Consider the following 12,234-nt stretch of genomic DNA (forward strand, 5'->3'; position numbering starts at 1 on the left):
ACAAGACGGTACCGCTTTGTATATGTGCGTGATGTATGTGGAGACCAAGTAGTGAACCCAGAAACCACTGAAGCCCTTGAACATAGCCACTCGCCGGTTAGTATGCACTATTCGCCGCAAAGACGTTTTAGATTTGCGGACCCATACTTTGGCTACCTGGGTGAAGATGCTTTGGAAGGACTTCCAGACGCATGTCGGTCTCCGAAGACCCTCTTACTTTGAGCTCCGAGACCAATATGGCCTAACAATGGCAGCAAGGCTGTTGAGACAAGGAGTGTTGCATTTGCCATGAAACCCTAAATGGACAGACAGGTCAAGATCGTAATAGTTACAGCAGCTACCCAAAGAGACCAGATATGTTAATTATATATACCAAAAGCTATGGGTTCTACAAGATGACTTTGTCTTGCTGTAACTACGGCGGATCGGTTCGAAGGAAGACACGTTCTCCAGCTCAGGTGTGACAAGAACCTAATTCCCCTTTACAAGCCCTCACCATGGCTAGACAGCAAATATTGAGGGCTCTTCCAAGCAAGTCGGAGGCTACGTTAGATGAGGGTCTGGCGCCGGTTGCTGAGCCCAAATAGGAGGCTAGAAGTAAATATATACTGGATTAGGATCCCGGCGGCCGGTTGGCCAGGGCACTGTGTGAATCATTCCCCCGCTGTCACGTCTTGCTCTGAACCAAAGCCCACTTAGCTTCACGCGCGGCATCCAACGTTGGACTATGATCTCGCTGGTAGGATTCTATCATCCCCTGCTCTGTCTTTGGCTGATCCGTGGTTGATTTGTCTTTGCGAAGCAGCCATTTCTTTCCTCCGCCATAAAACCTTCTACGACGAACACTCTTTCGACCTGAAACGAGCTTGTGGTATTCCCCCGGCCTCTTTTTCTCGCCATGTCTCGGCGGAGATGAGGTTGTAATTCCATGACGGTCGGTAGTCCTCAACACGGGCATCACCTCACGGTAGACCTTGCCGGAGGCGAATTCAGCAATAGGGCCGAGACGTGAGCCTTTTGCATGGTCAATAAAGCCCAGCTAGATGTGCGTTAGAAGCGGTTTCACAACCCAGGTGGCTTCGGTACGCACTTCAAGAGCCGTCAAAATGGCCTTGCCTGTGACACCGCTCTGAAAGTCCGTGGTCCCCTCGGTGAGACAGCGGGTGATATCCAATGCTGTCGCAAGAGAGTCAACACGAGCAAGCATCGATGTGCTGTCGCAGCATCCACGGTCGCCGTCTTTCTCGCAGAATGTATCGGTGCAGTCCGAGCATGGCCCTTTGGATTTTTCGATCAAACCCACAGCGAGCTGGACCAGTGCTTCACTTGTTTTGGCCCAGCCTTCGGGAGTTTCGTGCTCGATATGATGAATCGCCCCTGGAATAGCATGAGTACGGAACTGTTCATAGCTTGACCCGGCCACCCACCAATCTTCACAACCCCATGGTTTGTTATTAATATGTTTCGTAGGTTGAGCACGGTATGTTGTAGCCCTCGCGATGCCAAAAATCCAGTTCCGGTCAGGACCTGTCCCAAGTCAGTCTTGTAGGCTTTGTGAAGGGATGCCTTTAAGAGTACCTGCTTGACAACCGACCAGATCTCATCGTGACAGAGCATGCTTGGCCATTGCTTCGTGCCCAGGACTACGTCCGCCAGAGTCATAAATGCGTGCTCAGACACGGTATAGAAAGATCTCTGATCCACATGGAGGAAGGCTTGAATCGGCATAAGCAGATGCTGCATTTGGTGTTGATCCAAATTCCAGCGATGGAATTCCTTCATCAGCTTCTCAATTGCGTGAGATGACCTCCCCATGACTTGCGCTGGGTATTTTCGGATTCCATACAGCTTTGTGTCATCCTGGGTTGCATAGTGTCTGGCCGTTACCTGGTTTGTCGCCGTTCGCAAACTGACTGTGGTCATCACATCTAAGCGGGAGTTAAATATGGGGCGATAATGGACGACCGGGTTTCCCCAGGAGACCTTCGGCCGATATGTTGCATGTTGATAAACTGGCTGTAGCTGGCGTTTGGAAAGAACCAAAGGTCGTAAAGTGGCCGGAGGATCCGGCATATTGTTCGTAGGCGTAGAACGTAAGAAACTGTGAGTGTGGTATAGTATCAATACGTGAATTCCAGCCAGAGAGATAGAGAGTTTCCAGCAATAGCGCCCAAAATTAGCTGTAAAGAAAATAATGAAAAAGAGAAAAAAGAAAAAAAGAAAAAAAAGAAAAAAAGACAAAAAGGCAAAAAGAAAAAAAAAATTCTAATACCAAAATTAATCAGCCATCTGGCTGGAGTACCTGGGAAATGCATATTACAGATTACCATGTCTTTGACAGTTGACGACTATGGGATATCAATGAGATCGAACGAAACGGAATTAAATACGGAATATGCCATCAAATCGCACCGAGCTAGCGATAGCTCTCTCCTGTCTGTCGAGACTCTGACCACCCAAAAAGACCACAGGGCTTTTGTGGCATCATTGAATGCCAGACCCTTACCATGACCAACAATCGACCAAATCTCCCCGATCCGTGTGACAAAGCATTACGAATGGCCACAACGAGGGCATGCATGCCATATGAAGTAAAGAGCGAATAGGCACTCACATTGGGCAGCCCTAGACTTCTGGTGTCATAACCGCCAGTCGTAAAATCCCCGGGGGACTATGCAAGCTCGTCTGAGGGCGGCTGGACTGATAAGGATAGGGAAACTGGGGAATCCTCGAGATGAAGGGGCTTTTGTCCTTAGAAGTGCTATCCATCAGATAGTTTGCAACATCTTTTGATCAATGTCTCAATAAACACTCTTTGTTCTATCATGACCAAGCTTAATATTGGCTATTACCATAGCAGATGAGTTGGTTTACGTATAATTGGACTCGTGCTGAACTCAGCCTCCGGGCCTCTACTGCAACATCTTCCAAGCCGGTACCGCGCGTGACAGGTCGATGGGAGATAGCCTTTCGAGTGCTGAAAGAAACAAAGAAGTTCAGGAATCCAATTGCAAAATGGAAATACAGCCCCGAGCCTCACAGAGAAGCCAGCGCTATAGGAAATGGAGATGGAGCACACCCGAAGGCCAAACGGCCATGTTTTCCCATGTATTTTCCACCGCCTTGCCAAAGCCTCAGGATATCCAAAGCAGATTTGGGTCTGTCCCTCGTCGTTTTTGTCACTCCCCGCAATAAAATTAGCGATCATTCTTTCAATATAGAATAAACAGCGCACATACTATCATCTCTGGAACCATCGATTGCCACCGAGCATTTAGAGATAGCATTTAGTCGCCAAAATTGGCCACTTTGGTCTTGGGACCACTTGCTTGGTCTTGAGACCACTATTTTGGTCTTGGGACCACTTGGTGGTATGGATCTGGGGGGGGGGGGATTTGAGGAAGCCTGAAAGTACATATTTCGCGATCGGCCATTAGCCATAAATAGATCCACCGTGACCGTTGTTGTAAATATCTAACCATTTCCTCTGGAGCTTCAAGTGTTCTTGGTATGCGGTTTGGTAAAGTCAAGATGGCACCGAGTCTGTATCCCACATTCTGTTTGATGTTACTCGTCCTGATTCGATACGCCTTCGCACGTCCGCTCTCCTCGGTTGGAAGCATAGGCGTTGTAAATAATTGCAAAACGCCAATCTCCTTCAAGGTCACAAGACAGGGGGATTACCCAACGAGCATTTTAGAGCCTGGACAGGCGTACCGGGAGACGTATCAGTTTCCCGCACATGGCGGGACGTCCATGAAACTGGCAAAAGACACTGACAGCTTACAGAAAGGAGAAAATGAAGTACAGCTCGAATATACCTGCACTGACCAATGCTACGTAGACTTTTCCCTAATCAATGATGTGGCTAAGTTTCCAGGGAAAAATACTACACTATCTTTAAGACCAAGCGATCCAAGGTGTGACACACTAATCTGTACTACAGGTGATACAACCTGTCGAAACGCGTATTATACCCCAACCGACGACTACGCCGTTCGTGCGTGCTCCCTAGAGGCTAGCTGGACTTTCACACTATGTGCTAGGCCCTCGGCACGATAAAACAAAGCCATTTACGTCTCAGAGGCCGAGATGAAGGAGCTCGCTCTCCGTGCAGTGTTAGTCGCGTCCAATCCTGAAATAAGGGAACCCCGGCTGACCGTCTATCTCAAAAAGAAAGAATCTACGAGAATCATGTGCAATGGCGTTATGACGGGCATTGGGGGGAAACAGAAACAAATGCCTACTAGATACCGATTGAATATATACTACTGAAGATGGTTGTAGGAGAGAGTAGAGGCGACCATCTACTCAAGCATCGTCTAATTTCCGGCCGCTCATTCATCAAAGCTAGTGGCGTAAAGTGGAAGAAATAGTATCGAGTGCACTCCGCCAGTAAGCAGCAGACCTTTCTTCCATCTTCTCTATTGGCTGGTTGCTTTCAAGGTGGTATCATTAAGAATCATCCGTCCAACACCAGCCCACTGCACCAGCCCCGCTTCAAAAACCAGCCTTCGAGTCGTGCGGAATCAAGTGGTTAGCTCAGGAATGGGGACGCTCTTATAAGGCCGCGGGACGGATGGAAAGGACAGAGACTTGTCCACCAGTATCTGATACTGGCCCCGCTTGGGTGTTTTAGTGCTCGAACATGTCCAGGGATTAGACTGTCCCAGTAGTCAAAGGGCTGTCGACCAGCTAGGCTGGATTTTTCGTTCCACGCTTCAAGCTCCTGACCGACGCCTTTTCGCAAAAAGGGTAAGATTTGATCGCCAAACCCCCTGTTGAAGCCGACTTCGTAGGAGTCATCCTCCTCTAGGATCTTCTTCATGTAACGTGGGCCATCTAAAGCTATGGTCAGCTCTCACGTAATTTGATGTCAGAAGCCGATGGAAATGCCTTGTTGTGCTCCAGCTCCACGGGCCCGAAAGTAGTACAAGGTTCCGAAACAGTGAGCAAGCTCAAAACACTCTGGTAGCTGGGCCACTATACTCAAATTGGGTCAACTGGGGATTCGGAGGCCATCGGTACTCCCATTATACGAACTTTCACGAAGGCCGAGAATAATGACCCACCGGGGCCTTTCCCAGCAAGGATAGAACGACACGCCCATCTTCCCTGTGCTATGGTATAGGGTCTGGGTACGACTTGACTCTCCACGGGCTCCAGCGTTCCCCTCAGTAGTATTCGGCTGCCCATAATTGACGTGTACGTCTCCCATAATCAAAGCTCCTGCAGCGAGGGCTTCGGGAGGGGGTAGGGGAATCTGACCTAGAGCCCTTTCGTCCAGCAGCCAGCAAGGTATCGGGCTGCCGTCTCCACTCTGAAGATGTGGCCTTGCCTCGCGCAGCCGCCAGGAGCATCCTCATTGGTGCCGACGATCACAAACCCGGTATAAAATCCATTGGGGATCAGCAGCTGCGAACCGACAGTTGCGAGCCAACAGTCCTGGGCCCAGATCTGGGAGCGACTGCCTATAATCACCGCGCTAGATCGGGGTGTGCATATGATGCGAAGAGCCAGCGCTGAGACAAAGTGCCCATCATTCTTTGAACAGAATCTTAGTTGTGACATCTCAGCGACAATCCACCTGGCAATGCGACGAATCTGGGCTGGTGCGTAATCTGTCTTTCCGAAATGGTATGCAATCAATGGCGAGCGAGTCCGCTGGCTAACGCCGTCCGGTTCTAAGCATTGAAAGTCTTTTGCAACGAGCGCTTCCTTGCTTTCCTTTGCAAGATAGTAAAAGTGGCCCTTGCAATAGAGAGACCATTCAGAATGGAGCTTTCCCTTTAAGAGACGAGACCACCTCTCTGGTGTACCGACCAAATAGACATCATGCAGACTCTCCTGTCTCATGGCATTAGAAATGAGCTCGGGATCCTTCAAAAGCCCATGGATTTGGAGATGGCGCTTTCCAAGTAGGGTGAGATTGGAGACACGGAACAAGGAATTGGGCAAGTGGCGAAGGTGCCCTACGCCTGGGAGCGTAGCAAGCCCACTCATCGGCATCTGGTAGATGTGCCTGTTGGTAGGTTCAACGTTTTCATCTAGGATGTCGGTGTTTGAGGGGCCAGTGAATATCCGGTCCATAAGTGAGCGAGGACGTTTGAAGAACATCCTTGTCTCTTTCAATCAATGAGAGTTCAACCGAGAGGATACTGAAGTTTGGAGCCGAACCGCGTCGAGCGACGTATCAGCGATCCGTGTAAGATTGCTCAGATCCACTTGAGACCGAAGATTATTTATGTGAGAAGGTCCTGTTCGTATTCACGGCCACTGATTCCTCTGCTCCGGTAGCCTGGGATACGACTTCGTTTTGCTTTTATTGGGTTTTATTTTAGAAAAAGACGAAAGGCAGGAGATATGTTAAGACGTGTAGAACCTTCTCATTGAGTAAGGTGCATCCATCCGTACCATGGGAACCGTGCCAAAATTCGCTCATCTTTCCCATCTCCCTTCAGATAATTGCCTTCAACCTAAATGATAACATCATCGTTTGTAATATTTCTCACGTCCTCTTATATGCAAAATGACGTTTCATTTTGTCTATATTTCACCGGCGAAAACCTTCCCCGCAGGGCGCTGGGCTCGTAGCGGCAGATTATGTGTTTCCATCGTGGACTACCACCAGCCATTATCTGAGCCATTGACAGGTGTGGCTTCCGCCAAAAATCTGCTTAGATCAAAGCAAATTCGGAACTGGTCACGAAGCAGGCATGTTACACATGAGAATCCGTCGGTGGCACAGACTTGCATGAAATGTGATCGCCTCAGGGCTTGCTAACCACCGTTAGAGGAACGGCATAGTCACAGGCAGAGATGTGAAAACCTTGCCCAACTCTTCCTCGAACCACTGCTAATGATACTATAGAGATTAAGTTTTATAACACTAAAGGATGCTTCTCATTTGAGATTTCTTTGATAACAAATCGATGCTACCTCACCAGAATGGATCGTCCTATAGTACAAGGCACAGAATATATACGTAACGGATCCAATTGATACGCCCATGTCATCAAATTCCAACAAGTGATGTGAAGCAGCGCGGAAACTGCTTTCAAAGGGGCTCAATGATGGTGTGGTTTACGTGCGCTCTTTGCTCAGGGTCCGAAGAAACCCTCGCTATTTGGATTCCGGGGTGACAGAGACACGAGGGGCGGAAACCTCTTGCTGACCACTATTCAAATCGAAGTGATAAAACAGCCTCCAGCATTCGGCGCCAACCCAGACCATGTTGGTAGACGTATACACGTTTCTCTTATGCTGGGACTCATTCCTTGGCGGAAGTGTTATGCTGACATAGTTTCCGTAGCGGTGAATATTCTTCTTTCGTTCTAGCGCTGCTGCTGCTTTACGATCCTTTTGTTTGGTATTTGCATATTAGGGTATGAGTTGTTCCTTGGACGCTCGGCCCTTTGGCTCACGCGGTCTCTAAAGAGAAGCAATGTATCCTGATCGCAGAATATACCAAACGCGTGTATGTTTGCACCACACCATCATGCCATTTTTTGAACTTGAGCTTTCTGTCTCCGGAATTGATGATCTCTGTGGTCTTGTGAGCTACCTTTCCTGTTCTTGTGGGTTGTGCTCATCAACTTTTTAGCCAGGAAAGTACTCTCTACTCTATAACTCGCTTGAGATGGTGATTGTTGTCATTAAGGTACACTAGAGATATCTATTCCCGGGTAGCGACATCCTTTCGTTCTTTTTTTTTTTTTTTTTTTTTTTTTTAGAACTCCATTGCCTCACGCCAGCGCGTTCCCCGTGAGATGAAAATAGCCATCCAGACCTGCTCTCATGATTGTGAAAAGCTCTGCCGTCCTTGAGGCGCACTCACCTAGGATGAGAGCTCTTCATTTTGCACTAAACGTATTCTGATTATGTTTGATCTCCTGGTGCTCGCTTTGTTCTTGGAACGGAGGATTTCCAAGCCAAGAGACCCTTCGCAGGAGCAGATCTAGTCGATCGGGCCGCTTTGGTCTCGTCTTGTGAAGTCGATTTGCCTTTAATAGCGAGTGCTCGCAGCGACCGATCGCTTCGCTGGACAGGTGCGTGAAAACCATGGAATACACGTATGGACAAACAGTACATCGAATTGATTAAGTTCTGTTCAGGTTCTTCTCCGGTGTCTCCCCCTCATTCCGAATTCGATGTTGCTCTGATAATTATTGACCCCGGATACTGAAGCTAGAACATTTGGTAATGACAGTGAATCAAATCCCAGAAGTGTCTGTAGATACGATTCCGGCACTTGCGGCCGGCCTCCAACACTCATAAGCTGGGACACTGCTGGAAGAAGACAGCTCTACCTAATTGATTGTGCTTTCTAGACTTCCACATCAAAGCATGACGATCATGAACCGCATTTGGGGCAGACTTGCTACTAGTGTCTCGAGTAGAAATCACAGATACGCTTACTCTGGACAGAAAATGTGAAAGAGTAGGCCAGTGAAGCTAGCTTTGCATTTCTCTGTAGAAATTGAAGCCACTCGGAAGGTTGGAGATCGGTTCCTTCACCGCACTCAGGTTGATCTCGAGGGGTAGTGCCAGTGATTTTTATCTGTAGGGATCATCAAGCTTCACGATCCCATCTACTTAGGAGACCTTGCAGCGTAGGGAAAATTCATGAGTCAGTTCTGTCCCACTCCACCCATTCCACAGAATGCAAATTGCCCTACCGCGTCACGTAAGTTTGAACCATCACTAAGCCTTGTTGGTTACAATTGCGTAAATAGCGCGGACTGTTTCTGTACAAATCCTCAACGCTCATGCCAAAAGTGTGACGGAATCTTGGGACAGGGTGGTTTGGGTTTGGAAGCCCCAATCGTCACGCACAGCTGAAGCTGGGGTGCCCTGGAGGATCTCCCCATGCTCCTTATGACCTGAAGCATCACTCATTTTCACGAAAGTCCCCATCTGCACTAGTAGCGTAAGACTAGATACCGCAGAGATAAAGAAGCCCGAGCCCGCAACAAGTTTCCAGCTTGACGCCCTCCCTTCGTATCGTCCTGTCCCCCTTCTTTGTATCTCCTGCCGCCTCAGGCACGACTACAATGTGGAGTTTGGCCTCCCCACTAGTCCTACTTTGCATCCAAGGTCTTTGTTTGTTGGTCGCCTCGGAGCTGTCAGTCTCACTTCCTAGTCAGACTGGGTCCTCCTGCCAGACAAGACGGGTCGGCGTGACAACTGAGCGGGTTGTATCCCGCCTGGCCAGGGACATAATTACAATCACACTGACCTCAACCTCAACGGACACAACAGACTGTACATGTACGGAGACAGCACCTAGCACAACAGCTAATACCGAAGAGACCCAAACGACAAGCTCGCTTCTGGCAAGCTCATCTCTACAGGCCACAGCGTCGCGGACTAGCACTGACGTCCAGTCCAACTCGACAGACACCACAATTACAAGCACTGTCCCCGCTTCTACCAAGACAACTCTCCATGATATCTCCACCGTGACAGACTGGAGGGCTACCACGGTGGTGAGCTTTCGTACTGTCACTGCCGACTCGCCTACTCCCTTGCCCAGTAAATCTTTCACTTCAGATATAAGCACCGGCTTGGCGGTTAGTACGACAAGTGACCCCACGCAGGACCTTAGCGTGTCAACCCGATACACCACGGTCACGGTCCATGATACTAGCTATTCAACACAATGGGAGACCACAGCACTTACAGACGCAACACCAACCAGCCAGTCCGTTTGGTTGCCATCTAGCGATGCGTCCACTATGTCAGAGAGTGGAGCCCTCCTACCATCCTCAGCAGGCTATGGCCAAAGTTCGACAGCCACGACGTCGACATCGACAGCGCTGGTATTAGATACGAGTGCGATCGATGCTTCGCAAGTGGAAACATCGGCGACAGGTAAATCGAGTCCGTCGAGTGAGTCCGCGCCATATGAAAGCACCGGCTCCGTCACTAGCACAGAGGAAGTTCCCACTTTGGATCCAAGTGCGTCAATTCTATACCCCACGGTCACAGTCCACGATACCAGCTCCGCGACAATTTGGACAACGGCCACACGGTCAAGCGACACGACGGTCATCCAATCAACTTGGACATTTTCTAGCGATTCATCCACATCGCCAGGTGGTCAAGTCACACTTTCATCGAGCATGAGCTCTGTCGGGAGTCCAGCACCCGTGGTGTCAACCACCACCACCACCACCGTAGTACGTACGGGCGCAACCGAGAGCCCACGGGAGGTTTTATCGACGACGATTGTAGCCACTACCACGGGCGATGCGGTATCTTCACCATCTCATCAGCTATCTACACACCCCAGCGACCGCTCAGCCGACCCCACAGAGGGAGGACTTGACTCTGCCCCAGTTGGCACCACGTTCACTCTCAGCGATACAACATACACAACCGCCGTCAGTGCTCACACCGTCCCCCAGTCTAATGCAGACGGCTCCGGGGGATTTACTGATCAAAGTTCAATCGATCGCCCGACTGAGTCGACAATAAGTTCGAGGGCCCGGTCGTCGCCCGAGCCGATCGTCACTCTGGTCAATCCTGTCTCTATATCCGCAGACTCCAGCGAAGGGCAGGCTCAAACTGATGGCAGAAGTGACACAGCAACGACTTCCTCCCGTAAGTGTGGATCTAGGGAGGATGAGACTGCGGTGATTAACGTGATTAGGGCTATCGCTTTCGATCTGTCCGACCAGAATCAGCAATCCAACGTACACGCCGACATCCCTACCACCTCGCGACTACACCTGGGGCTGCCCGCCACACTTTCTGTGTCGTCCGTCTAGGAAAACGGCCCACGGGGAATGCAACTTCGAGGCTGGACCCCCGGCCGATAGCTATTATTGTGCGCCCGAGGAGTGTATCCCAAGTCCTCCTATACCCCATACTTCATCCCAGGGCTCGACGACGTCTTCCGGTCAAATACGATACACTGTGGCCCCAGGGTTTATCAACTTAAGCCCTCTCCAGTTCGGCCTAGGGTACGAAATTTTCGAGTTCCTCCAGTCGCGTGCAAAGACTCTGCGAAAACGGGCTGTGAAAATCCCAGGAAAGTGCTATGACTCGTGTAATAATGCGATGGAGGCGGCCGAATCAATCACCAAGACCCAGGAGCTATGCTCGCCGGGTTCTCCATTCCAGGTGTCCCATCGCGCATGCAGATCCTGCGTCGAGTCCGGCTCGGGGGTCCGCACTTCAAGTTCAGCTCTCCCCGAATTCCAACAATTCCTCTTCTACTGTGAGGAATCAGCCAATGTCACGTTAACGAAACAATCCCCCTCAGCAGCGTATAGCAGAGGGAAAAGCTCTTCGTCACCGTCTTCGACAACAAGTACGAGAGGTACGGCATACCCGAGTCCCACGCAAACCGTCCGCATGGGGACGTATACTCTCTCTGATGTAAATTCCGCGTCTACCTCACGCATCGAGGCAGCTTCGTCACGTCTTCCGGCGTCGACAACATCCCACCGGATTTACACGGGTGGAGCCTCCTGGCGCTGCCCGGCACGTTTCCTTTGGGTAACCACGAGTGTATTCCTACTCGGTCTTTGGTGGACCCTCTAAGCCTCGAATGCCTCTAAACCTCGAATGCCTCTAAACCTCGAATGCCTCTAAACCTCGAATGGTTTTTAGCATCAGTTCATTGTCCGGAACCAAGGCCCACCCTTTTACTCCCTATGTATAAGCCTGACTTCATGATCCTCTGTAGTTCTTCTACGTCAATAAAAGGGCTATAATGCAGTGCATGCCATCAATCACCCTGTATGGACGTGACATTCATGCTGAGATAGGAGTCTAGCATATCAACCGAATCGGTTAGAGTTGGCAACATACGCCATTGTTTCCCCCCTTTCTTTTACTATTGTTTTTTAATATCCGTTTTCTTTCTCTATTTCCTTTTTCCATCTTCAGTCTTCTATTTACTGTAACTTATTACGTCTTTAATCTCCTATTTTCTTTTCACATTTTCGGATTCGCTTACTATGTCCGTTCTAAGTATCCTATTTTGCTCATCCATTTTCCGTCAACCTTCTTTCTCATTGAACGGTCATGCCTTCTTCATTCTGTTAAATTGTCGGTGAAAATCCTCGGCTTCGGCCTCTAGATCGTTTCTTAAACCGGTAGTGAAGTATGTTATTCCATTAGATGGTCCGCGAGAAACCTTACCACGGCTTGTATAGCAAATGGTAAAAGATTGTTAGAAGTGCTGCATGGCTGTCTTTAGTCAATGTCGTGGGACTTTATTAT

General features: G+C 49.5%; 3 protein-coding genes across 3 annotated transcripts; 1 reads left to right on the forward strand and 2 right to left on the reverse strand.

Moving 5' to 3' along the window:
• Window positions 1-667: 667 nt before the first annotated feature.
• N7508_011148 (uncharacterized protein) lies at window positions 668-2,073 on the reverse strand (the record flags this gene model as incomplete). The annotated part of the gene is made up of 4 exons (XM_058469208.1): window positions 668-1,039; window positions 1,091-1,377; window positions 1,428-1,527; window positions 1,579-2,073. The coding sequence occupies 4 exons, from the start codon at window positions 2,071-2,073 to the stop codon at window positions 668-670; spliced, it is 1,254 nt and encodes a 417-aa protein (XP_058314186.1).
• Window positions 2,074-5,268: 3,195 nt separating this feature from the next.
• On the reverse strand, window positions 5,269-6,117 carry N7508_011149 (uncharacterized protein; the record flags this gene model as incomplete). Its single annotated transcript, XM_058469209.1, has 1 exon — window positions 5,269-6,117. The coding sequence occupies one exon, from the start codon at window positions 6,115-6,117 to the stop codon at window positions 5,269-5,271; it is 849 nt and encodes a 282-aa protein (XP_058314187.1).
• A 2,936-nt stretch (window positions 6,118-9,053) lies between these two features.
• N7508_011150 (uncharacterized protein) lies at window positions 9,054-11,550 on the forward strand (the record flags this gene model as incomplete). The annotated part of the gene is made up of 2 exons (XM_058469210.1): window positions 9,054-10,605; window positions 10,655-11,550. The coding sequence occupies 2 exons, from the start codon at window positions 9,054-9,056 to the stop codon at window positions 11,548-11,550; spliced, it is 2,448 nt and encodes an 815-aa protein (XP_058314188.1).
• Between the last annotated feature and the right edge of the window lie 684 nt (window positions 11,551-12,234).

Source organism: Penicillium antarcticum (genome assembly GCF_028974205.1).
Source record: "Penicillium antarcticum strain IBT 31339 chromosome Unknown utg000010l_segment0_segment0, whole genome shotgun sequence".
NCBI classification, from domain to species: domain Eukaryota; kingdom Fungi; phylum Ascomycota; class Eurotiomycetes; order Eurotiales; family Aspergillaceae; genus Penicillium; species Penicillium antarcticum.